This window comes from Myiozetetes cayanensis, unplaced genomic scaffold, assembly GCF_022539395.1.
Source record: "Myiozetetes cayanensis isolate MyiCay16 unplaced genomic scaffold, myiCay2020 scf13, whole genome shotgun sequence".
Taxonomy (NCBI): domain Eukaryota; kingdom Metazoa; phylum Chordata; class Aves; order Passeriformes; family Tyrannidae; genus Myiozetetes; species Myiozetetes cayanensis.
Window position 1 is genome coordinate 12,244,094 of NW_026086937.1, and position 27,840 is coordinate 12,271,933.

General features: G+C 40.7%; 1 protein-coding gene across 1 annotated transcript; it reads right to left on the reverse strand.

Moving 5' to 3' along the window:
* Positions 1-360: 360 nt before the first annotated feature.
* On the reverse strand, positions 361-27,840 carry OSTN (osteocrin). The gene is made up of 5 exons (XM_050307959.1): positions 27,752-27,840; positions 8,243-8,341; positions 5,340-5,557; positions 1,722-1,801; positions 361-1,423 (listed from the first exon to the last, which is right to left on the reverse strand). Exons 2-5 carry the CDS (start codon positions 8,339-8,341, stop codon positions 1,401-1,403), a joined length of 420 nt encoding a protein of 139 aa, XP_050163916.1. The 5' UTR covers positions 27,752-27,840; the 3' UTR covers positions 361-1,400.

Consider the following 27,840-nt stretch of genomic DNA (forward strand, 5'->3'; position numbering starts at 1 on the left):
GCCCCTCCGTATGGCTGCCTTGCAAGCAGATAATCTGCAGACTGTCTGGATGAGCTCAGTGCAAGAAGATAAATGTTCCCTAAATCACAGGGCAGGCTCAGGATGGGTGGTGGCAGTGCACTGCAGAGGACAGGGTCTGGGCTTGCCTGGGACTGCATTTGCAGACTTGTTCCTAGCATAGACTGAATTGCTGGGGCAACTGGTTGGCTAGGCACCAGGCTGATGGCCAGGTGCTTTGTGCCTCATATAAGATTTAGGAAATTAACTCTTAATTCTCTGCCTAACACAGGGTGTTTGGCAAGAATAATTTTTTTCTTAATCCTGAAAAATCCCTTTCTCAATGGATCTTCTTTTGCAATGCTAAAGAGGGTTTATACCCAAGAACGGCAATCTGAGGAATTTAGCTGACATGGACCAAAGTCCAAGAAGGAAAATGTGATGTTTAGAAAACATCAGCTAGGAATCTGAGCACTGAGATATCAGCAAACAGCTCTTCTGAGCTATATTTTATAATCTGGAAAGGAGTGAAAAGCATGAAACAGGATTTGAGATAAACTGTATTACTCTGAAATGAAGTGGAGAGGATATGTTTACATTTTACCAGAATGATAACTACTTGAACTTTTAGAGTTGGATGTCTGATTATGCCCTGTGCACACATCAAGAGGCTAAAATAAGGCATATGATGGAGATGGGCTAGGAAGTAGATGACATCATATTTGGACACTATCCTGTGTTACACATAGGGAGGAGTGAAATGTATTCATCAGCTTAGAGAAGGAAACTAAAAGTCTCGCCACATTTCAGGATCTGCTATACGATGAAAACATGTCTAAATATGGTGCAGAGATAAGAGAAAGACTACTCAAAACATCAGGACAAACACTAAGGCATCATCTCAGTTCTTACTAAGACTAACTCCTAGTAAAGCAAAAGACATCATTCTCTCAAACAGCAGTTCAGATAAATTCTGCCTTTGTCCCATAACGGTTAAACCCTCCCTTCATCTAACAAACAACTCCCCTCTTGAAAGAAATGTGCAAAGCAAACTGTCTGCTTTTCATGGACTGCTGTTGGCATCTCTGGAAATTTTATTTTCAGTCCAAGAAATCTATCAGTCCTGGCTAGGATAATAAACTTCTGCAAGTTTAACAGATAAATGCCATGCAATAAAATATATACATATTCTCTGTTCCCTCCTATCAGTGACATTGTGCACAGCTGTGAAAGCATTCTGACCTGATGAACTGAATTTGTTATTACTATAAATGCAACATTTGTAAAACACAATGTGAAATAGATTTTGCAGGAGGTCAATTCCTTGAGTGTTGTATCATTAGTCAGTGACAGGACATGCTGTGATGCATCTTCCGTATCTCTGTAATGTTTCCAATACAGCATCAATCATTAAGAATAGAAGTACCTGTAGGCAAAAAAAGCAGTAAACATTACATTTTCCAATGTCAGAAATGCAAGGCTTGGAAAAACAGACTGTAAGGTGGTCCAGAAGAGATGAAAATATTAGGAATACTTGCTTTGTTGTAGAGAGGTACTCAGTGATAAATTAGGGCATTCCATGTTATAAGAAGCCATCATTTCCTAAGCTACTCTTTTGGAGTCTACTGGTATGACTTGAGTACCTCCAAGTAATTGAGAACAGGTGGGTTCTCTGAGCCTGCCCACACCTGGAATACTTTGGCTCACTTGCAGGAACTGCTAACCCTTGGTGTTGCCGAGGCGGCTCACTCCAATCCGGTCAAGAGGAACTCCAAACCGTCTCTTGGGTAGCTCAAGCACTTTCCTGCATGAAAAAGAGCAAAGAAGAAGGGGAATGAAATGGGAAAAGGCACCCTATGAATAATCGAATGTTACTACATGTTTGATTCCTCCATTCATCCCACTAACACAGTTCAGACAGAACTGCCACGCAGAAGCAGCCAAAGATGTGAGTGTTTAAAAATAAGATGCTGCATTTGTCTTACAAAATACTAGGCAGAAGTTGCAGGTTTTCTACAGACTGTCTGAGCTTGATCCACTATCCCTGTTTTTATTTGGCAGCAAACAAATAATTTCACAGGTTAACTGCTCTTCATAAATGAAAGGCAATACACTGCTTTTATAAAGGGGAACTGTTTCATGCACAGTATTATATACTGCAGGTGACCCATTAGACTGGATCTTCGAAGTCTCCAGGGCCACCTGGGGCTAAGATAATCAAGGAGATAGAAAGTATTGCACACTAATAGAGGTGAAAAGTTAAAAAGGTCCTAGCAGGATTTTCTTATGGGGTCTCTGGCTATACACTGTTCATCAAAATTGTATACTAGCAATCCTTTGATGAGGCTGAAAATGGGAAGATTTTGCTGGTTTTCTTCTTCCATGTGGTAAGTTTCCTGACAATTTGATGAATTAGGGCATGAGGAAAGTGTGAAATAATTTCTATGCAGAAATATTTTTCATGGTTCTTTTCATATACAATAATAAGTTTTCCCATCTTAATTCAACATTTTTAGAGCATTTTTTCCACCAGCAGAAGTTTTCTTTTAATTAATTGTGGAAATGGCAAGATTTCATCAGCTGAGAATAACATCAACTTTTCCTTTAGAAATACTGTCAGTGAAATGCAGATCCAAGAGAAGCCCTGGAAGATTAATTCTTTATCAGGCGTTGTTAAGGACTTGTTCAGTAAGTTACCAGCTGGAGAGTAACTAGCAGGAGAGCATGCTCTGGTGCTCTCAAGTCTAACTCTGTCAGCACTGCTCCCTCACACTGGGGCTTCAGAGCTCTGCACGCCCCACCCAGAATTGTGTAGTCCATGGTCTTATCCAAGCAGGCTCCTCTTCTCATACCTCTTAGGCATGGACCAAAGAGGAGACCCATCATTCCAGGATCTGCAGCCCCACTTGCTCTTTCTTAGCTGCTTTTCAGACTGGGTCACAAAGTGGGAATTGCTGGTGTATGTTGTATGCAAGGAGCACCACACTGGTTATGCTGGAGCAGCTCCAGAACATTGCAAATGAAGGGGAGCCATTTGTATGGCCCTCCCTGTCCCTTCCTAAGGCACCAGCATTGTTACACTAAGCCATAGGGAAAGCAAAGGGAAGGGAAGTCAAGGGCTGATCCTCAGCCTCTTGCCTCAAGGATAACACTGTTTTCCCCCCAGGTGTAGGCACAAACTTAAGTGGGGGGGTGGGCAAAGCCATACTGAGCCTGCCTGGATAAAAGGGGAATTAATTCTCCACATTGGAATTGGATGGTGGGGGTGAGGAGGGGGTGGTGTTTCTGCACCATTAGCTGTAACACTGTCATGCTCTGTACTTAAATAGATAAGGAAATTGTGAAGTGATGCCTACGAGAGAGGCAGCGCAGCGGAGCGTCCCCTCTTGTGGCCACCCTGCGTCAGAGCAGCACAGCCACCGCTCCACCCTGCAACCACGCTGTCCCTCTTCCATCGCTTACTAGCGACAAAGTGACATTTCCTCCTTAAAACATCCTTGTCTACGATTCCCGCAGTCTTTTTCTCTCCCCCTGCCTATGGATCTTTTTACTTCTCCTGAAAATTTCCACCTTCCTGCATGCTTTTCCCATGCTTTTAGAGCGTTATGTTGATGTTGATGTGCAAGACCAGAATCTGGGCTCTCGTCTAACCAGGGTGTGCCAGAACAATCTGTTAAGTGGACTTAGATTTGATCTGCTCTTTTCCAAAAGTTTCTCTTTTGTGTTAGGCACTACACACACTGACTGTTGATTCAGGGGGCTCAATCTGTTTATCAGCTTTCAAGTAATTTCCTGGTCTCTAAAGGTAACTGTCTCAGCTCATATAGAAATGAGCTGTTCTCTTCTGGGTGAGCAACAGTGATGGGGTAATCAGTCCTCTGTTTTACTCTTTTAAGTGCAGCAGCCTCAAAAGGTAGAGCCTTATTATTGTTTCATAGCACCCACCTGGTATGTGTTCCATGCTGATGGTAGTACCAGACCATCAATACAATGATCAAAGCAGCTCAGATGGTTCTCATATATAACTCAACCCCAAACTTAAAAGCTAATCAGCTCCCCCAGGGTGATAATCCCAATGCAAACCTGCAAACTGTGCTGATGATGCTGGAAAGGGTGGAATTTTGTGCAATGTGACACTCATTTGCATGAGCTTGTTATTCAGAGACAAGCTGCTAGAAAACTTGGACAATTTTCACCACAATTTCCCTTTTTGTGTGTGTGTTTGTTTTGGTTTGTTTTCCCCTTGTATTGCACGTAGAATGAAAGAAGATTTCCATCCAAAAAGTGTGAGACAAATTGGGAATACCATGTACCTTTGCAAAAAAGTACAGCAGCTTCAAAAATGACCTTCTATTTCTTCCCCCGAAAAGGGAAAACATGCTAAAAAGCAAACAAAGAGTGAGCTGATTTTGATCTTTTAAAGAGACACATGGAACAGAATAGTTCTACTCAAGGTTTGAAAAATTTCGTATTTTATCGCTTTTGGCTGCAGTCAGTCGCAGTGGCAGACTGGGTGGATAAATGGAAAAACAACAAGAAATTATTGCAAAACTTTGCTTGAAAAAAAATACTTGTAATATTGACTGGCTCTTGTGAATACTTTCCATTTCCAGATTAAGCTTTAAGCATGTTATTAAATACTTTGTGGCATTAGGGATTCCATCCAAAAGAAGACAGTTACCAGAAGAACAGAACAAGACAGCTAAGCTCTTTCAGATACAGCAAAGAGCCCCTTGAGCTTTGCCCCACAGTCACTGTCTCTCCCCATCTGTATTGAGACCATCGTTGCTTAGCCCTGTTATAAACATGCTTATCTTCAAACACATGCCGTGAAGGTATTGCTGCATTGATTAAACCCTTACTTATCCAAAGCTGGGCAAGGTCTTGAAGCTCATTCTACTGCCTGTGCCCATTTTCATGAAGTGTTCTTCATGTTGCTATTTAAAACATGCACACCACCATACGTTCTTTCCACCCCAGCCTCAGGACCACCTAGTCCTACCCCTCAGGCATATTTTTGCTTTAAATAAGCTCACAATCAAAAAAGTAGTTTTAAACTGAGGTTTAGTTCACATCAGTGGAAAGAAGTGTACTGAAAAATCACATATTTGTGAATGTTCTCTGGCAGCCGTATAGTACTGCAGGAATAAATAAACTAGTTCATGTGTTATACAGTACAGCTGAAGGATTATGGACAGTGCAACCAGAATGGTTCCTAATCAGAGGTACCTCACAACTGGCAGCAGACCTGTTGGTGGCTAAAGCCGACCCATCAGTATCCAGAGCACCTACCAAATGCCTTCTGCAAACTTTATCACCGGTAAGAGCATCTAAGAATTTACCTCTGTTTGCTTTTAGCATCCACAGAGGTCGAAGAAATTCTGTCAATTGGAGAGCCAAATCCTGGGAAGCTTCTTTTCTTCTTGGTCTCAGTCACCTCATTCTCCAGAGACACCAAGTCATCAAGAAGGAACAATTTGTCTGCCAGGCTGGTGGCTGATTTCTCTTCACTAGCAATGGGAGGTGCTCCCATGCCCAGAGCAGCAGAAGGCTTCAAAGGCTACAAAAGAAATCAATAAAGTTTTCTGGTTGCTTGGATTCCAGAAAAACCATCTCAACCAGTGTCACAGCAGCAGTCCTGTAAATACATAACCACTGGGACACTGAAATTGGGACCTTCTGTGAAATGTGGCCATTTTCCACTGAAAGGATTTTGCCATCAAGGTCTGCAAATTTATTTTTTTATAAATTGAACTTGCTTTCATCATTATTCCAGGAAATATCAAAATTTATTGTTTCACAAAGCCTCTTTTTGCAGTTTATCCCACTATCCCTATCTCAGCACTGTGATTAGTATAACTTATAGTATGAAATGAGTAATTTAATACTTCTAAAAAATGCAATCACCATTATCCAACTCCAACATTTATCCTGGTAGTTTTCAGGAAACTGATTTTTGTTTTTTTAAATGAATGCTAATAAGTAGCAATGAAAACGTATACAGAATTTTCCATCCAAATATGGCAAATTAATTAACAGTTTTGCAAAACATATCCCAAAATAAACCTGCTCAGCACTAATATTTAAAGAACTTATGCAGAAACACTACATGGGCACAAGGAAAGGAAAGAACAGTATGTTGAGTGGACGCAACAGTTTGAACCTTAGTTACGACATTAGGCTTAACACTATTTCAAAACCAAACTCTACTTTGTTATCAGAATAGCTGAGAATATTGGGGTCTATCAAGAGAGAAATTAAACAAACCAAAGTTAAATATTTGCTTTGCATATAACAGAAAAATACAGTGCAGCAGCTAGTCTGCAAAAGCAAGCTCAAATCATTCTCTCTTCAGATGAAATGTTTGCCTTCTTGCTCCACTTGATCTTTACAGAATTAGATAAAAAAATCATAAGTTATGCCTTGAAACAGGTTTTATTCTATCTTTAGAAGCACACCATTATCCTTCTTATTCATACACAGTGGTTTTAGTGCAAATGTAACGGAAGGCATCACATGGATGATGCAATGTGCCTGTCTACTGTGGTCCACACCGTAGCTCTGGTGGGGATGTTTCCCACCACTTGATGGGTGGCATAAACAGTGATGGAGTGTATGAAACTGTGACCTTTATATGAGAAGATGACCACAACGATCACGCAAATGATGTAGCACTGTTGATACTTTTGTAAAGGATCTCACATTATCCTCTGACTCCACTTTTTATGAGCCCCAAGTACACAGAGCAATCCTTGCTGTTTTTCTTTCAGGGTTATAAAACTTTTATATAAACTTGCAACAAAATCATGTCTTCAAAAAAGACTCAACTCTTCCTTCCAGTTAGTGGGAATGACTATCTAGAATAAGACTTGAAATTAGAAGGTCAAAAATAGCCTCTGCTCTTGAGTACTTTGCAGTCCCACTTACTTTGTTTTAAAAAGATATAATAGAATTGTAAGAAGTAAAGAGATAGTTAAAACAGTCATCAGAAGTAGAAAACACTTTTCCTATGGTGAACCACTGAACCAAATACAATTTCACAGATAAGCAGAGATGAGAGTGGGGTGCAGAGATACAGTGGATTTATAAAGTTATGAGCAGCAACGAGGTGAATAAAGACTGGTAAATTTTTCCTCAAGAAAAAGAGCTCCTCAGTCCACCCAGTGAAGTCATCAGATTGTGGATTTAAAATAAATATAAGGAGTTACTTTTTAAACACAGCCTGTAGATGAAGGGGAATGCATTGCCAAAGGAAGTCATAGAATCTGAGATTTTAAACTCTTTCGAAGAGAAATTCTGGCCCATCAGCACCTAAAACATGCCCTGGTTCAGTGCAAGCCTCTAGATCAAGAAACCTCCAAACCTCTTATATTCTTTTCACAAAAATCTACCACTGATATAGACAGGATACCAGGTCTCTGTGGCACCAGAACAGCAGCTGCTGCAGTGCTTTTGTATGGTCAGGACATGCTTGTGTGAAGACAGAGAGTATGGTAGAAGGATCCAGCAGTATTCTTCAGTATCCATCTAACTTTTAAACCTATATAAAGACTCTACAGCCAAACAGTGCTACTTTGATTAAACTTTTAGGTACTTGATTTTTTTTTTTATGGCATTACATAAATATCTTTCCTGCCAAATCTGGCATATGTCAAGTTGACTAAAAATAGAGAATGCAGTAGAAGTATTTTCAGGTGCAACCCCTGCGTGTCATCTTGGATGAAACATGAGAAAACTCTCCCATTTCATCTGCTGCTTTCCTTCGCAAGCTCAGGCAAGTGACTTGCCATCTTCCTCCTAGTCTATTCTGTCTCCTTTAATTTGTAACTTTTGTGCAGGTGATCTCCTCTCAGGGATCTCCTTATGGCTTCTGAGAGCTGCAGCCTTCTCATGCTATTGTCTTTAAGAAGAATTAAACTTCTCCTTCAGTGTTAGAGGAGTTTACTTTCCCCCTTGCCATCACCTTCCCCTCTGCAGGAAGTTCTCTGTCCACTAGACAATGTTTTAACACACGGGAGATCCCATGGTGTTTCGGGAGAGGTTGTGAGAATTTGGATGGGACTTCATTCTGTCTGTCCTCCCAGAGCCATGCAATTTGCACCTTTCTTCACTAGGCTCCTCCTCTGCCCTTGCAGAGCCAATATTCTCCAACACTGTTTGGATACCTTGGTGTCTTACACACTTTGTGGCCAAAAACACCCAAGGAAGAGCAGTTACATGTCAACCACCAGAAACATTTACTTACCTCCGGGGCTGCCTCTGCAAGGAGCACTGAGCTAGAGTGCCACCACAGCAGGGAAATCACAAGGGCCAAATGCACCACCACAAACTGTAACTGCAGCATCTGCAAAGAAGAACAGTCTGTTAATGACTCCACACCTATGTTCCCTGAGGAATCTTGCTCCAAAGGTCTTAAAAAAGTAAAAACAAAGGGAGACTCTCTTGCTATGACTATTAATGTGTTTTATCCAACAGTCACAGCATAAACCTCAGCAACCAGATAGTGTCAGCTGAATGCTCTTCACTTTTTCGCACAGAATCAGCTCCCTCTTCTGCTCCTTTACAGACCTTCAAATCTTTTGATTCCTTTCTGCACAGTAGGGCAGTCCTTGCAGCGACAGCCATGATGAATGCAAACTTGGGTTAAAACCAGGTGACCTAGCCTATCCTAGCCAAGCAGGGATACTTCAGCTGGTAGGTTGACCCTGACATGCCCACATGCTGGAGACGTGCTTAAAGCTGTGACAGAAATCATATATCTCTCCAGCAGCATTTTGAAAGCAAAGTTGCATTTCACTAGTCCTTTAACATGACCTAACGGTAGCCACAACTTCCAGGGGAATCCTGGAATAAAACTGTCCAGTTCACACACCTGGGAAAAGCTTGCATGCGAATATGTTGCTCAGACTGGTGTGACCATGTCCTACAGCTGCAGAACCGCAGATGCCTACCAAGGAGGGACAAGTTTTGGGAGGCTCAGGATTGTGAAGCTGCCTGCTCCAGGGAGTTATCTTGTATTTAGCCTACATTGTTTAGGCTCCTGTTTGGATCTAGCTCTTAAAACCTGATGCGCCTCCAACTGACTCAGGTGGGAATATTTTAGCTAATGTTAATAAGAACTAGGCTGGAGCCTCTAGTTCTACAAGCATCTGTTAATTTCCTGATTTCCCTGTTTCCAGGTCCTGTCCCAGAGTATAATTCAAGTCTGATTCTGCCATTCTTTGCTGAATCTCCACTTTGCAAAAACAGAAATGGAAAGGGTGTATAAATACATTTATATGATGCATAATGGTTGTTTTATCCTTTGCGTAGAAAACGTCTCATTAGATCAGGCAGCAAACACATGGTAAAAAACTGGGTTTTACTTTTTCCACACACTGCAAAAGAGTAAAACCTCAAAAGCATTTGGAGTCCAGTTTTAAAAAGATATAACACTTGCAGCAAATTCAAAACTCTGTTTCGTGCTTAGCTTCTTCAAAACATTTTACACATGCTTCTGTTATTTGGTTACCCTATATTTTATATATAGATATATATATTTTTTCATGTTGTACATGAGGGATCAGCAGTTAGGAAGAAAGGGGATGATTACTCTGTAGGGGTGAGGCAGACTTAGTTCACTGGAATCAAAGGATAAAGTGGAAGGAGTAAATCAGGCAGTACTACAAACTGTTTCTCAGTTTGATAGCAACAGACAATGCCTGACATAAACACAAGGGTCTGACTGGGTGTTTCTAAAGTTCTAACCCTCTATAATGTATATTTTTGTATGTGGGTGTGCATTGAAATTTGAAGTAGCAGTCTACTACCTTCACAGGTAACCACATCCTGATTATTTGGATACAGAGATGTAAAAATAAATGGCAAGGTTAAAAATACATGTTTATTATGATTTAAGATCTGTGCTGGTATTCATTCAACCCAAAGACCAAAGAGCTAAAAATAGCAACTGGTACACTAATCAAAATAAACATTAAGGCACCTGCAACACAAAAGACATTTGATTAACGGGTCACAACTTGCTGCCAGTGAAATTAGAAGCAGAGGAAATTGTAAGGACTTAAAGTTTGGCTCTAGTTCTTATGGGAGGGAGCAGCTAAGAGGCTGAAAAGGGAGCAAAACTTCAGTCCAGCAAGACCCTGTTTTACTGATTTTCATACAGCAATGGGACCACAGCAGGAGAAGGAAGCAGGGTTGTTGTAAGGGAGCAGTTTAGTTTTAGAAAAACATTTACAAAACCAATGGTGCAATGAAGATTATGTAAATATAATTAAAATCACACTTTCTTCTCCAAGTGCGGGACTTAGCTTTCCACCTCCAGCCAGTTGTTAGGTTTTTTCTCCTTGAGCTCATCTGTTGTAATTGGGTAAGCAGAGCCCTCATGCTGAAATGGGGCTTTCCCAGCCATGCACTGGCTACTGCTTCACCTCCTCCATATTTTACCTTGACACATTCCAAGAGAGAACTTAGGAGAGGCTTTACAGTATTTGTTACTGAATGAGAATAAGCAAAGCTCTGACAAGCCTTTGCAAGACATGCCCCTTGCTATATGTACTGAATTTACATCCTTCCAGAAAATTCTTTACAACAAATTTCACAGAGCTAGGTCAGGGGATTGGGGTATAATTCCATGTCTTTATTATCTCAGGGTCTGGTGTTATCTGACTTAAAATATGGTTTACCCTTCCCTAAATGTAATTGCAAGTCTGAAATTCAGACATCTTTATGTGTCTTAGTGATATTTTAGCTTGAAATGTGTCAAAACTAAAATTCCTCGTGTAATTAGGTATCTTTGTTGCAGGTCCAATTAAAATAAAATTAAAGATAAAAGAGAGAACATTATTCTACCTTATCAAAGCAGGATAAACATACAAAACTTTTACTTAGGAATCTGTAGAGAGCCATTTTCCAAGAAAAGATCACAAGAAAGCAAAACACTTTACCAAACAGAAACTGTTAAGTCTCCAACATCCAACCAAAGGACTTAATGGATGTTTTTCTTTTAAAGAAAAAAACAAAAACCAAAATGACATCCTGAAGATAAGTGGGCTGAACAAACTGCAGACAGAATGCAATTCATCACCAAGCTCCAAACCCATTGCCTGTCAAAAATGGTAACAGCTATCATTGTTCTTACCCATTTGAACTATCATATTTCACATTACTGTGGAGATTACTCTGCGAGCATAAATTACAAGGGCCTTATTTTTCTTACTGGCCTGTTAGCAAGAGAACCGAGGCAAGACATCATGCCTTGCACTGTAATCTTTCACTTCAGCTGCCACTATATTGATGACTCTGCTCTGCTTGTTGCTGCAGCACCAGCACGGGATGTGCCCAAGCTCACCTACAAACGAGGACCTTGCTCTTGCAATGAGCACCTTGTGGCTGAACACAGAAGCCCTTGAGGTTTGGTCCTGGACACTCCCAAACTGACCTGATGAAGAGCCAAAGCATGACTGTCCCATAGGCATCAGGAAGCTCCTCTTAGGAGCAGTGCCTCTTAGGCCTCCAGTCCTTCTCTTATATGAACACTGGACTAGTACTGGTAAGCCTTAATCAGCTGTTAGTCACGAAGATCTTTCATATCATGTAGATTCCATCCAGCTGGGGGAATCACAGCTGTGTCTGCAAGCGAGTAACTGGGGTATTTTGTTGCTGCTCTAGTGCCACAAATTAGAACATTAACTTCTGCTACCTGATTTAATCAAATGTACCACTGAGTACTAACATAGGCCTCATCAGCCTCAGAGTGCGTACTGACTGGAATATACCTTGCCCAAAAAAATTAAGATGGATGATTATCTTACCAAAAGAACAACCTGAATGTGGATTGTGTGAAGATCTAAGAATAAGTCTGCTATTGCTGGGACAAATTTGCATTACTTTCAAAAGTTGTAGGGTGATCCTCTGATCATATATTTTACCACAAAGCCAAAAATGTGTCCACATCAGCAGTCCTAGTGATTTCAGAAACTGCTAAGGGCCCCTGTGTATCTCAGGTGCAATTTCATAGTCATGTAAATGTCAAGGAAAAGGGAGAAAAATCAAAATAAATCCCACCCTCAGAAAAAAACCAAAAACAAAAAACAAAACAACAAACAAGCAAACAAAAACACACACACACACACACAAAAAACAGAGTCCAAAACTAGGTTAGAGTGGTGTTTTTGTTGTCATTCCACAGATGAGATATGGAGCACCTCTCACCTCTTTCTAAAAGATACTGAAGCAAGACATTGAAGCATGGGACTTGCATGGCAAAATGAAATGTAAGCTGCCAGTGTCAGGCCCTTAATGTTATTAATAATGTGTTTCTTGGAGTAGGTATAGATTTTTAAACAATGCCGTATATTTTATTAGCTTTATGGCACAGACATTGCTACAATATAATTTCCCTCCGATTTCAGTTTCCTGAATATGTAGATAAACAGATGCAGGTAGTTGTCATCTGATGGAACAAGAGAGAATTTAAAATTCATAAAATTATGCAAGAGGTGTATGACTAGTTATTTTGAGATAAAGCCTAGGTATTTTTGTGTCCCAAATAAAACTTCTGGTCACACAGTGTTTCAAGGCCAAGGATGTTCCATTTTCTGAAAATGAAGTTCCTTAAAGGTTTCTCAAGAAGGCACTCAAGATTAGTCATTGATTTTCATAGTCTTCATTTTAACGATTGCATTCCCTGTAACACGATTTCTAGCGTTGGGTCCTGACATATTTTCATATCACCATTCAGTCACTTTTGCCTGTTTGATAACTGTGCTTTTGCTCAGAGGATGCTCAAGCACACAATTGTTCCTACCATTTGTACTCTGATAAAACAGATTCAGTCACGGTTTAGTCCCTGCAGGGTTTGACTGGACTCTGCACTGACCCTGCCCACACCAGACGCAACATTTGTGGGAGCAGCACACGCATCACACGGCTCATGTGGAGAAAGGATGGAAAGATGCCCTCTAATTTCCACGTGGAGTTCAAGAAGTGTCTAAATTAATAAAGCCATGTAAGAGTACCTTTGCTTAACAGACACAGGCATGATTCAGGAAAATTTAATTGACAAAGATGGACAAACACTTGTGGAAGACCAGTCAGTCATGGTACTCATCTCTCCCTGTGAATAAAGGGCATGAAACCAAATAGCCATACAGAACAGAGGATGCTTTTCTTTAGAATGGGCAGGAAGGACACAAGCTGGACATCTTTCTAAGCTGAATACACTGTGCAATAAATCAATTTCTAGCAACGGATTTTAGACATTAAAACCCCCAAATTCACATAAATACCATAAAAGTAGGAGATCATGGAGCAGGACACAAACAGAGGTGATAAAGTCCATCTAGAAGCTGAGGGACTATTAAATAAGAAGGATGCTATGCTGTATAAGAAAATACCTCTTAATGGAAAAAACCTATTTGCACCTTTCCTCAGTAAGATAACTGAGTGAGCTGGTATGTACAATGGAAAACAAATTAGGCTATTCTTCATTGCCAACAAAGTTTCAACCCTACACTATTTATACATGCCAGCTCTTTATAACATTTCTAACGTGACATTCAGCTTTCTTCCTTCATCTTTAGCACAAGAACCAAAAGCTATTCATTGTTATAGTGCCATCTTCAGCATTTAAAGCAAAAATAAGAAAACTTTCTATCAATAAAAATCAAGAAATAGACCATGTTTTTCTATATGAGAAAAATTATCTTCTTTCCTAAAAGTATTGAAGTGATAAGAAGTCATCCTTCTTACCTGATATAAAGAGTATGTTAGCAAAATATAATAACTTAGACTATTTAATGTCTGGTAAAAAAATATCCTTCAAGATAAGCTCTTAAGAAAAAAGAATGGCATTGGAATTCTGAATGAGATTCAAACACTCATGCTGATTTACTAGACAAACAAATTCTGATCAAGGGTCCTATTTGAGGAAGAAAAGTCTCAGGGAAGATGCATTGCAAATGAAAATTAGAGTAACCTTTTTCTCTGAGTTGACTAAGAAGAAAAGCTGCAATTACTTGCAAACTTTGCCAGAGAGCTCTTACAACTGTTGTATGGTTCAATTTTTTTAATTTGCTGTGTAAGAAGCCAGAAGACCCATTTGTCATTCATACAGTGAGTGAAAGCAAAGCCCTCATCTGCTGAAATCAGTGTGGCAGGTATTTATAAATGCTGAGGAATGCTTGGTCCAACCAGATATATTTTGCAGTTTTCCCATCATTTGCACCATGGGTCTGTTTTGTTTGAGCTGGGAATTTTTGCCTGTTTTTCCTCATGATGTTCAAAGTATTTTACAAGGCAAGTAGGTTCAGTTGCATTTTGAATACAGGTGAGCAGAGACAGATAAATGCAATAATGGGCTTCCTGAGTGAATCAGTGGGCAGGGGCACAAAACATCCTCTCAGCTTTCAGTGTAATCCCCCTTGAGAGGGCAATAATTTCAAACTGAAAAAGCCAGTAAGGAAAGATAAAGGCACTGCATGCTTGTACTTCAAAAAGTAGTGTATTCTGAACTTTACTGTAGCCTCTGGACATCTAAACTAAATATTATTCACATGTATTTACTTGTACAACTTCAGTGTGGGAGGAAAAAAACCCCACTGTAATAGTTTTGAACTCAGAATGGAGAAATTACAATGGCTATCACAGAATCAGAGTCTACCTTCATTTACAATGGTACAAAACTGAAGTAGTCAGATCACTGGATAATGATAATTAGTCTGCTAGTGTAGGAATGTTTTTGCAGTTATTCTATTTTTGCTGAAATGCAGCAGAATCTGGATCAACATTTATCTAGTATGGGATTTAATAAAACTCTTTAGCAGATTCATAAATTAAGGACTTTTCCTGAATAATTTATCTGCTATTTTACAATATATTACATGCAGCAAACTTGTCAACCACATATGATATTCAGTAATGTGAAAGAATTGTTCTGTCATAGCTCTTCATTTTATTTGACAGTAACATATACAAAGGAAAATTAGTAACAATAAACAGACAGCAGTTTACTGTAAAGCACAGCAAGAGCATGAAAGTAACTAGTCACTGTTGTAAAATGCACTGACACATTCTATTTGAGTATTGGCTGATTAACTGAAAAGAAATAAGTTTCCACTGAATATTATTAGTTCTGTTTTATTACAAAAAATACTAGGTGATAGGTACTTTATTATCTAAATCCCAAAATGGAAAAAGTAGTTGTGTTTTTCCCATCAGGCATAGGCATCTTTATATCTTGTGAATGTTTGTTAATACAAAAAAAGTTGAAAAAAAAATTAAGAGGAAGAAAGCACAGAAGGGAAGAAAACTTCTGCAAACAGAGTAGAAGACATAAAACACCCCAAACCCATCTCTGCCTTCACTTACCTTGCACTGGATGCAAGCAATTCCAACCTTAATGGTCCTGCTATGTTCTTCCCTCTAACTTATCCCTAATGTTCAGCTTTCTTTCAGAGTTTTTATAGTCTCTGCTGTAGGCTACAAACTCCAATCCCTGCCTTTGCTTTCTCTTACATCATTTCTAAAGATTTTCCACTGATCCTTGCCCTAAACCTTTCTCTGTCCTGTACTCTCACACACATACTTGCCTCACATTTGTTATATTTTTTTGCTGTGACCAGGATGATTAGATTATAATTAAAGGTCTAGTGTTTTGTTGTGGATTTTTTCCTTTTTTTAATTTTATTTCAAGATTCAGAAAGCCAAGGGAGTAGAAAGATTTTTAGCAGCATCACCATTCCTCTAAACTCTCACTTTTGTAAACTGCAGCACAGAAGCCTGATGTCCTGATTATTACTTTTTCTTTTGATTTTATTTTTTTATATATATTTTATTTCTTGAGGACATCAGGGGGACTGCATTAACTTCAGGAAGAAATTAGTGTATTTTTAGTTGACCAATACTACTGTAAGGTAAGCATTAGAAAGGGAGTGTGTTTTGTAAACACAGTCACAAGGACTTAAGTCTTTCAGATGCTAATTTCAATTATTGAAATGTTAAGTTATTGAAATGTAAAGTGTGAGCTATGAAGTTGCCTATCTTACCTAGGCAGTACAAGAGGACGTATTTCTTTCCCTCTTTGCCTTACTAGAATAAGTCTATGTTCTTTTTTGCCCCTTTTCTAAAATCTGAGTTTTTAATTGATTTATGCAGCATCTATAGATCTGTTTTGGGGCTTAAAATTCTAACACATGCAGACTCTAAGTTAATTCACAGTACCTTTATTCCCCAAATAGATAGGCCCAGTACTTTCAAAATAGCTTTTACTCCTACAAGCAATGGACAGTAAAAGGAAATTTCAAATGCAGCTTTGCAATATGTGGGAAAAAATTGCCAACAAGAGAGCAAAAGTTTTGATTTCATCATCTGTCTTGATCAGAGTGATTAGAGAAAAACAAAAGTTTAGTCATATTGAGGCAAAGCAAGTACTTCCATTCCATCCCTGGAAGTGTTCAAGGCCAGGCTGGATGGGGCTCTGAGTAACCTGGTCTAAAGGAAGGTGTCCCTGCCCATGGCATGGGGACTAGAACAAGATGATCTTTAATGTTCCTTCCAACCCAACGTATTCTGTTTCAGTACAGGCAGATATGGGAATATGGCTTAGAGCAAAGCTGCACAAATGTTTTTGCCACATAAGCACCCACACCAGTATCAGGCTGGAGCAGGAAGGTTGAGACTGTTTTCTACTGCAGGGAGTAAGAGAGCAGTGGTTACTTCCAGTGGCAGCTGCAGAAGTCCAAATGGGCTCTGTGGATGCCAGAGTAGCACAGAATCAAAAGGGAAGAGCCAAACAACACCAGGCTGCTGAAACACAGCTAAAAACGGTGTTGCAGGAAGAGAACTGGACCATGGTCTGTTTTATAGTGCTACCTGCATTTAGATGGTGACTTATGGCTAGAAGTCCAAGGACACAACAGTGTATAAATAATGTGTGTAAAACAAGTGAGCAGGATCTCAGGGGAAAAAAAACCAACAACAAAAAAAGAGAGAACCAGGATCTAACCACCAGGTATTATTAGATTTATGGAGTACCTCAGTGACATATACCCATGAGGTGCTGATGACGAGTTACTGCAGTTCTAGGCACTGTTTCCTCTTATTTTTTCTGTTGCAAAGACACAAGGTGGCACTCACCAGCACTTACTCCTCTTGGGAGTTTTTACAGGTCCTATCTTCAGCTCTTTAAGCAGGATCTCTGTAGGACTCCATTCTGTCACCGTGTTTGGGGCTGGTAGGAGACACTGGCTGTGTCACTGTGAGTAAGCTGACAACAACTGAGAGCTGGTGGCAGAGGCATTTCAGTATTTCACAACACAGGGTGAAGTCTGGAGTCTCAGCTATCTAGAACTTAGCACCTCATGAGAGCGAGTGGGAGAGTGGGCTGCAGAAAAAGCAAAAGAAATTTAGCCATATTGTAATCTCCTATGGCTCCAAGAGGACGTTTAAGACCTGACATTAAAATTTTCTTTTACGCTCTCTTCTGATCAGTGATGTTATAGAAAAGCTCCAGCCCCCTTTGTTCCACCTTCTGGACCTACTGTGAGGCTGAGGTTCTTCCTTTTAGATAAGCACTACCCACTATTACCACTATTTCAAAAATATACCCCTGTATTCTTCCTACAGAATCTAAGGGATTTCCAAAATGGTTGCTGATACACACAACTATCATCAACTCTGACTGGGAGATATGAAAAACTCTGATCTGGGTAATTATTCATTTTCATGGGCTGCTACTGGCCTTTGAATATGTTACCAGCAATCAAAACAAAAGAAGAAACACTACTAATAAAAAAGATTAGTGTGTTAGAGTATTAACATCTAATTTCCTGCTCTAAATTGACTTAGATTTAGCAAAAACTTACAGATACCTTTTTGACAGCTTCTAGTGAAGACTGCCAAGGAAGCCTTCCAGACAATGAAAAAGGTATCTGGTGGTTACTGTGCTGGCAGAGCATCCAAGGAACAGATATCCTCAACACTACTGTGGTGTAATTATACTTACAGTATAATTAAGTTAGAGCAGCCGAGTGTTTGGAAGAAACATTCATTGTCTTAACCATGAATGAATAAACAAACATAATGTGATTTTTCTCAACAATGAAAAAAAAAAAAAAGAAAAGAAAGAAAATTGGAGAAGGTAAGGACACAAGACATGAAGCTCTATTTGTTACTATCCAAGAGAAAGATCAACTTGCCTCCCTACTGCCCTCCTGGTCCCACAGGTAATTTCTGTAAATCTTTCAACACTGGTTTGCAAATCAGTTGAGCTGGCTCAGTGTTTTTCCTAAGTAGACAAGTTCTGATTCAGAGAGAAGGAGGTAGCAAGGGTTCAATTGTGTAAGTGTTGAGCAATTTTGTTCTTCATTACCCTTGGAATACCCCTGTGGAAACTATATTTGGGGTTGTCAGACCTTGTCTTTGAAGTCTTACTAATTGCACATAAATACAAATGCTTGCTAGTTTTGCACTTTTAATCTTTTCCTTCTCCCACTGAAACATGTAGCAGTTCTGTTACATCCCTGTGGTCTAAGTCACAGAAGTCTCCTCATCGTGTCACTAAGTTGTGCCATGAGAACTCTGCCTTACAGCCTCTTCAAATTATGTAACCCTTTCTACTGACCATTGATTCTCCTCCCAGCGTCATGCATCTGTCACTTATAAATCAACATGAACCCTGCAGGGTCCAGCAGGTGTCATGGTCAAAGCACTGGGCCTGTCCTCAGGAATTTTTGATTGAGCTGGCATGGAGTAAAGGCTTAGGACTTGAGACAAGTTCTGATTTCTGGGATGTGAATACTAGACAGTGAGTGTGTCATCAGAAATAGTCCATTTCTGAGTTTAGCATGGGAAAAAACACCACACTGAAGTTATAAAAAGTGAACACTTATCTCAGTTTTGAAGGGTTTTTCCCAAAATTCTAAGAAATAATCCAAGAGCTTTTTTCTTCTCATATAAAAAACTATACTTTTTAAAATAAAGAGCTGATCTTCACAAGTCAGGTGCTCAGCTGATACTGATTCAGATGGCTCTGAGATAAACAACTGAGTTATTCCAAATTATGGTGTTTTCAATTTATTTTTATTTCTTGAGACAATAAACTCTTCAGATAAAATTGGCCCAATTCTGACACCAGTGTAAAAGGGGACTATCATTCCACCATATTAATCAACACCCAGCATTTTATAGCTACATCACTGGTACAGGGAGAACATCCAACATTACTTTTGCTGAATTTATGTGCATACCTTGTCTAGAGAAGGGGAAACATTTTAAAATAACCACCCCAGATTTCCAGTCAATAGAGAAGAGAGAAATTCAGAAACCATGATTCCTAACTATTTGCACGTAGATATACAGAGTGAGAGAGTAAATGATTCACTGTAAGACAAACTATGGAGAAGAGACCCTGTATTAACAATTTGCATGCCTGTTTGCCAATAGAAGGTACATTCTACCTTGGAAGGAAAAACTATGTTAAGACAGCTATTTTTAAAACTGCAAGCTATCAAAGTAGGTTTTGCTGTGTCACTTCCATTTAAAATGACTCCTTGCAGCTAGGTAGAGTGAGAGAAGCAAAACCCACAAAGTGAAGGTAGCATGTAACACTGAAGGCAGTAGCAGTAACATTCTTCAGGAACGTTAGGCTTCCGACTTGCAGTTTCTATATATGTACTTTTTAAAAGTCCTTTGTGCTGGAATTATGTGGTTGTGATAGGTGCTGTGTCATGACATATGAATCCATAAAAAGCTCTCACAAAACAAAGGAAAAGTCCCAAAAAGGACAAGTTTTTTCCATAGCAGGCATGCTATGATGCAGAAGGATGTGTCTGGAAATAAAAGACAGTTTATCTCTGGTGCCCATGCCATTGGCTCCCAGCCCAAGATGGACGTGAGGAATGAAGAAGGCCAAGAAAAGCTACAGGACCTTTTGTGCTACAGACACAGTGGACCATGAGCTAATGGACGAGAGGTAACAAAAACATACACAGATGTCTGAAGTACCAAGCAAATGGTAATAATTCTGGGCCAATATCAGCCTGGTACTGACTCAACTGGCAACACAGAAATGAAAATGAGTAGACTATGTTTCCATCCCCTCTAGCTACGATCCTTGGAGCCAGTGCTAAATATAAAGGTAACAAACTGGGAACAAGCCCCATACTTCTGTGCTAAGAGGGAAGAAGAGTGGGAGCAGTGCTGATGTTTCCACACTGTCTCTCTTTTCAAAGATATGTGTGCTGATGTCACCTGTCACTAAAGTAAACTCTTTGTGGCCCATGAACCCTCGTGGCACAGTACACAAAGCACAGAGCAGCAAAGTGGGCACCTTGGCTGCAGAGCACACAATTCAGCTCCAGAGCCAAGTACAAATGTGGCCATGTAACACACTACTAAAGGTATAGCAGCACCTCAAATTTAGACATGCTCACAAAAAGAAAAAAAACACATCTGCCCTGAAACTCTGTCATCACCTTAAAACTTTTTCCCACAACTGTCCACTATTTTCTGTGCAGAGCTGAGAATTACAGTGGAGTTCAGTTTATTTTGCATCACGAGAAAGGATACAGAAGAATTAAAGAAAACAGATAAATGATGACAACAGTCTGGGGAAAAAGGGAAGGTGAGTGATATTCTTCAGTCAGATCCAGAGGCATGGAAGCTGGGCAGTGCCACACCACTCACAACATCACAGGATGCTGCAGGAAATCTCTCTGCCAGTTTCTTTACCTGGCATGCAGGTAAAGTAAGATGAAGTCACATGAAAGGTGGGGCTGGGAAACTGTTTCTCCCCGCAAAAAAAATCCAGGATCAAATCATGTTAATAGGGAAGGTTCTGTTCCCTCATTCCTGGTAAGCTCATCCCTGGAATGGTGGCTTGCACAGCAGCATTGATCTGTGCTGGAAGCAAAACAGAGCAAGCTGTTAGTGTAAACCTGGGAGTTCAGAGCAATTTGTGCTGGCTGATTGGATTTTTCCTGTTTTGCTCTGGTTTACATGTACTTTTGGATAGCTTCCTTCAAGGGACAGCACAAACCAATACTGTTATAGAAATTATGGTCTCTGTTTTTTCTAAGAGCTAAAGATCTTACAACAGTTTGTAAGTTCGTTCTAAAGCTTGAGACAAATTCTGGTACGTTACTTGTCCACTTCAACTCCTCTGTCACTTCAACTGGACACACACCTGTCGCTGCTAGACTCTGCACCTTTCTGCAGTGAAGCTGCAATTTGCTAAACAGCTGCAGCATCACAAATGGATTCATCCAGGATAATCCAGTAATCATCCTGAATTACAGCACGAACATTAATCAGTCAATCACCGCCCTCTAGAGGTGGCCACATTGTGCGTGGAGCTGATTTGGGTTTGCTGCAAGTGAGCCATGACAGCCCGAATCCTTCTGTTTGCTGGTTCGAGTGGATCCATGTACTGCTACAGGTACAAAGGACTGACCACTGATTGCCAGCTCCTCTCTCACATGGGAGGTCACCCAACTTACAGCATTTTAGGTTCGTGTATTCTGTAGTCGTGATACTGCAGAGAGGAGTGGAACATGTAGTTACAAATAATGGTATGACACAACTATAATAAAAAGCAGTACAGTAACCCCGACTAAACTTTCTTTGTTACAGCTTGTTTTTTCACAAGCAATGTGCATAAACTAAACCAGTTGCACAACTGCATGAATTGATTGTGGCCACACGAACTGGATGTGCTGGTATGAGAAAAGCATCAAGCCTTTATGTACAGCTACACACTCTCGTTTCTTTCCCTTGATGGGAACAGCAAGGAAATTTTAAAGGGAAGAATATGAAGAGTGATGAATAGTAAGTAACCTACCACATAATCAAGTGATGAATATACTGTTCCTGGTGTGCTAAGACCTTGTTTGAATAGGTATTTATTTAAGGAGAAACTGTTCTGTACAGAGACTTAGCACAAGATCCTGGAGCAGGAACAGCACATGGCCAGGTTTCCCCAGACATGTCCTTCCCTTTTTTTTCCAGCTGGAAATTCTGTCTAGGTGGAATTTAGCAATTTTTCACATTTTCTTCTGGCAGGCTGGCTAGATGTGGTGGCTTGCCTGCATATGGAGGGATTCTCCAGGTATCCATACATATGTACAGACCACCTGCGCATGAACATGTACTGAACATACACTTCTGTTGGCAAGATTTAATCAAAATAGAGCAGATGCCCAAGGTCCTCGTAACCATTTCATTTCAAACATTACTCTGGGATTCAGGAGAGCTGTGTTCTGTTACAAAAACACAGCATGGTGGAGCTTGGAAGAGACCTCTGGAGACTGATTATTCTAACACCCCTCCTCAAAGCAGGATCAACTAAAGCAACTTTGCCAGGGCTTTGAATACCTCCAAAGATGGAGACTCCACAACCTCTCTAGGCAGCCTGTTCATTCTTCAGTCACTGCCACGGTTACAAAAAATCTGATGTTTAAATGTAATTTCCTGTATTCAGTTTGTGCCCATTGCCTCTTACACTTCTACTGCACACCACTGAAAAGACTCCGGCTCTGTCTCTCACTTCCCCATTGGGTGTTTATATGCTTCTGACCTCCTTTGTAAAGCACTTTCAAACTTTGGTTATCTGAGGAAGGTGTCATTTCATTTGTCCTTCATAGGTAAATATCATCCTGTCACCATGTGGCTGCTTATACTGACAATATTCACTTCCATGTGGGCTTTTATAGCAGTTGCTGTCCTGCTGCCCAGGTGTCTCAGATTTGGTTTATTTTATCCTTTCTTTAAGAATTTACACACACATTATTCTACTACACTACAGGTCTAGAAACTAAGACAGAATACTGAGCACTGTATAATATCCTATGGCCAGGGGCTATAAAGTTCTGTTCAGAACATTATGACATGAAAAATGACCTTTCATCTTACCAGTGGTGGGTTTTTTCCCCTCTGTGACTGTTGTAGTCTAACCTAGCCAAAAAGCAGTTTTGATCCCATAGGGAACACAGGGCAGTGAACATTATCCAGTCCCTTCTGCACAGAACTGAACAATTTGTCCTTGATTAGAACTGAGAAACTGACAACTTCAGAAGACTCGAGGTCTCAACATTACCTGCTTATTCTTACTGTGTGTTTTTTTGTCCATCTCTGCATCATGCCCACCACACGGCCAGACCCTTCCCCTCTGCAGGCCAAGGTTTGTCTTTTATGAGGATCGCTGCTCCAAAGCAAAATGGATTTCTTCATGGGTTTCTCTACCCCATTAGAAGTTACAGTGTCCAAGTGCTTTGGAAATAAACAGTGATTCATATATTTTCACAACACCTTCAGGGGCAAAGAAGCACAATGATGCCCTGCCAAATTTCGAAGTCTAGCTCTAGAAGTGCAGGTTTGTCACAACTTCTCACCATAACTCTTTCATATGCAGCAGAAAGCAGGCCTGTGCCATGCAGCAGTAAGTCACTATAACTATAGACATTGCTGCTGGCACAATAATGAGCTGCATAAATCATCACTGATTCAAGTGAGCAATATAATCCTCTGGGCTGCAGTTACTCACACCAAGCTGGGCTATGTCCAAAAGCCACATACTGCCCTCCCTGCAATGTGGCAGCTCTCCGAAGCCTGTTCAGTACCTCTCCCTACCTGTCCCCTTGTCTTCACCTCCATGTGGGCCTCTATATTTTACACAAGGACCTTAGTAGAAGGGACAAAACCACCCTCCTTGCACTTGCTTGGCCCATTTACCCCAGGTGCGAATCAATGGGGTCGCATGTGGGAGGAGGTTGGCCCTCTACCTCCATAAAGGGCAGACATACTGCATTTGTGCTTACTTTACAATTAAACTTGGAACCACAGAGCAAGAACATAATATCGTTTCTTATGTAACCATATATTTATTTTGGTTACGTGCGGCTTCGAGACAAATCTAAAATGGTGCTGGACCGTGCTACTGCCCTCAAAAGGAGTTTGTCAGCAGAGTAACAATAACGTTCTGCTTCTGAAAATGATGTGCTGGGCTTTATGGTCAGCTTTTAGGTTTGAATGCCTTTTTTTTTTCCACTTTGATATTTGAGCCCTCCCCTCAAAGCAAATCCTTCGAGCATGCACATGGCTCTCCAAGCAATGGTCACAGGAGGACATAGACAAGCGCAAAAAAAAAAGATGCTGACGGCATCTGAAAATGATTTGCAATCTCTGAGCCGCATGAGCTCAGTCACATTAACACTGTGATTTAAATACTGTAGACAGCTTTTCTGATGTTCTTGTAGAAATTTCTTATTGGAATTATTAGGTATCCAAAATACATTTGAAACCGACCAACCAGAGGAATGAAACAGAGCAGATTACACTGACTAAGCACTCCAAGTCCTATCTTGCAGCCCCAAATCAAGCACATAGCCATCAAGCACACAACTCCAGTGAGCAGTCAGAGAGGATCTGGAACTGGGCTACTGAACTCCATCGGGTCACAGAAGCTGGGATGTTGCATCATAAGATCCTTCTGGAGTCTGAAGAATCTACACTCTCTACAGGCCAGCTGTGCCACACCAACCCACTGGTTGTCTTTGGGGAAAAAAATGGAATTGTGAGGTTTTTGGTGCCTCACACATCAGATGTGCTTAAGGTAAACACAGAAGAAGTGGCTGATTTTTTTTACAAATGTTGCAATAAAAATAAAACTAATAAAAGTACAAGATAAATAACACAATGAGAATTTTAAACACAAAAAAAGAGGTGGGCTACTAAGGCTGCTGCTGAAAAGGGAACAGACCCAGCATATTGCCAAATATAACTTGTCTCTGCTCATCCAGTGGGGCAGAAACCCTGCCCCGGGTGATGCCATGCCTTGTCTGTCTGCCCACAGACATTACTGGGCACACAGCAATGCCACTGGTGTAAGGCCTGCTCCTTCAAAATGCTCAGAGGGCTCTGATGCTGTAAGGAGCAGATAGTGCCCATTTCACAGAGAGAAATTTGGTTCTTACTAGATCAAGTAAAGACTCAACAGCCAGAAAAAAGCCAGCTACCAGGCATTCCTGTTTCTTCCCATCTGGTTGCTATTCAGCCAGGTTATAAGTGGCATAACTGATCTCAAGTCAATACTTTGATAGTAGTGAGTGCTGTGAGTGCTTTGATAGTAGTGAGCTATCTGTGATTGACACCAGTACAAACAAGACCAAAGCCTGGCTGCATAGACTGAACAGAGAGAAACGTCAGACCCTTTTTCTTCAAGGTATTTATCACTCACAGCCACTACACAAATCACCTCAATACTACGTTTCTTCCATCCCTTTTTTCCAACTGGTCCTGTAAGTTCCTTGGACCAAAGGCTGTCTTTTATTATCTAGTGATTTCCCACCCTCACCTCCATTTCAAGCAGGTCCCTCACCCTTCTGCCACACGATGTAACCAGGCAGCATCACCCCTGGGAGCAGCCACAGTTAATGAATGGAAACCTCTCCCTGGACGGGCTGTCTGCCCAGGCTCTCGAGCCTTCAGGCAGCTGAGCACACCAACCAGAGACTCCCCAAGTTGTTCTTTGGGCACTGTGGTAAACACCCTGTGTCAGAAAGAGTCATCTGAGGTGTACCAGCCACACGGTTAGAAAGGAGAAACCTCATCCTGGAGCTGACAGTGACTGATGACTGTAGGGGCTGCGAGTATTTGCTGCTCCTCACATTACCCAAATGTCAGGGTTTTAAAGTGATGTTATTAAAGTGACACAGGAGCACAAAGATCTGTGTGAACTGAGAGGATAATCACCATACAGGCAGAGCAGAAGTTCTTCGACTGTGGTGAAATTGTGTTCCTTGGTAGCCCTCTCATTTGTCACATGACTTGATACACTAAAAAAATCCCATATTGTGTTTTTACATTCTAGGTCCATGACAATTGCTTTTCCTGCAGCAGACAATGATTTGTAAAGTGACTTTTCTTATTCCCAAACCACCTAAAATTTTGCAAATTGTTTTCCACGAATTAGAAGTGGGTTAGAAATAACTTTGGCTCAGGGACTGGCTCTGTTATGGGGCTTTTGCTGCCATGACAGCTAGCTGGGGGAAGACAATTATTGCTAAATTGCTCTATTTTTACAATAAAATTTCCTTTAGAGTAAAACAGCAGTAGAAGCAGTATTATTTCCACTGCATACTCTAAAATAGGACTGGTTCCTGGGAACCAAAACTTATCATTTGATCATAGGCATCCCTCTTCATTTCATATGGAAGTATATCCACAGCCCCCCTAGTGCCAAGCACTGGGCTCACTGTGGGGGTGCAGGGAGCAACTCCTTTCCTCCTCTGTGCTGGGAACTGCCATCAGGAATACATATCACACTTTACAGCAGACAGCCTTGCATGGCCAAAATGCTAAAGCCTAATATCACAGAGTGGTTTGGGTTGAAATAGACCTTAAAGATCACGTAACTCTAAGCTTCCTGACATGGGCAGAGGAAAGGGAACCCATAATTGGTAGGCTCAAATCTCAACTTTTCAGTTATCAGCCAAACGTGCAATGGATTGCACCATAGAGACTCCCTAGTTACAATTATCTTCATAATAAAAAATAACTTTCCTTTCTAAAATAAAATTACCTTCCTAAAAACATTGATTCCAGTCAATCACATAGACCAAGGTGGCCTTTATTATGATATTAATGATGGTTCAAAATTATAAGACCATGAGTTCTCATTTCCCAGGAACCCATCAGCTGACTATGAAACAGTGAACACCACTGTTCCCCTTAGGGGTTGATTTGGGGTTTGATTTGAATTCACAATATAGTTTCAAATTGCAATACTTGACTCACATACCCAAGTCAGGAGCACTGATACTCAAACCACATGTGCTCAGGCTCAGAGGGGCTGAAAAGCTTCTTAATATGAAGCACTACAACACAGGTAAATCCAGAACTGTCCTGTCCCTGCCCAGTTCTCTTCAGCCACATTCTGTTTGGAATGGGGCACAAATCCTGAACAGAAACATCCAAAGGAAGGTAAGCTCAGCCACTATCAGGGTCCCTTTGCTCCACTTCTTACCTTTTCACTGCTCATCAGCTCCTACACTCAGGGCTTGACTTTGCAGCACACTAGTGGTGGCAGCAACAGAGAAAGGAGGGAGATGCTACCCACCCTGTACCAACACAGCACTAAATGCCGGGCACTTCCCCATCTGCAAACTGACCACCTTAGATTGAAAACTATGAGATGTCTCAGTTAAGGATTAGATCCCATGTTTTCAAAGCTCTTGTTCCAGTAGCAAGGACCAAAATTTGGTGTCTTCCGAGTGCACTGAAGACCCAAGCACTAATATGCCTCAGTCATTTCACTGGGCTCTTCAGGAGACCAAATGTGCAAGTTTAATGTTTCCAGAGAAACTGAAGAAGTGACTTAATGGCTCACTTAAAAATTTTACAGTATTTATCATGAAAAGAGGAATCCAACAGCTTATTGAGGGGGGAGAAGGAAGAGGGGGAAAAATAAACAAATGAGGAGAGGCGTAAGACTAAATTGTATTCCATGCCTACACAGTGGAAAATGCAGGTCAGTGCCAGCAGCCTAATAATCCAAACTCTCTTTTTATATACTGACCTCTTCTGAGAAAAAGAAAGAATTTAAAGAACCATAAATGATAACTGTACACAATTTGGAAGCAAACCTAAAAGTGCTGCCAGGAAAAATCACCCTTCTCGTTACAGAGTCATTAACACATTCCCTTCCCCTTCCAAAGGGGCAGCAGAGGTCACACCTACAGAGGGAGGGCAGAATGTTCCTTACCTGCAATGCACAGTCATTCCTCAGCACAGCAAAAGGACCAATGTTAAATCTGAGAGACAAAGATGGATTTCAGGATTGGCAGAATGGAT

Coding starts and splice junctions, on each gene's coding strand:
- OSTN (XM_050307959.1), bottom strand. CDS start 8,341: ATGCTGCAGTTACAGTTTGTGGTGGTGCATTTGGCCCTTGTGATTTCC. Junction 5,558..8,242: donor TTGCAGAGGCAGCCCCGGAG/GTAAGTAAATGT, acceptor TTTCTTTTGTAG/CCTTTGAAGCCTTCTGCTGC. Junction 1,424..1,721: donor CCGCCTCGGCAACACCAAGG/GTTAGCAGTTCC, acceptor TTTTGCCTACAG/GTACTTCTATTCTTAATGAT.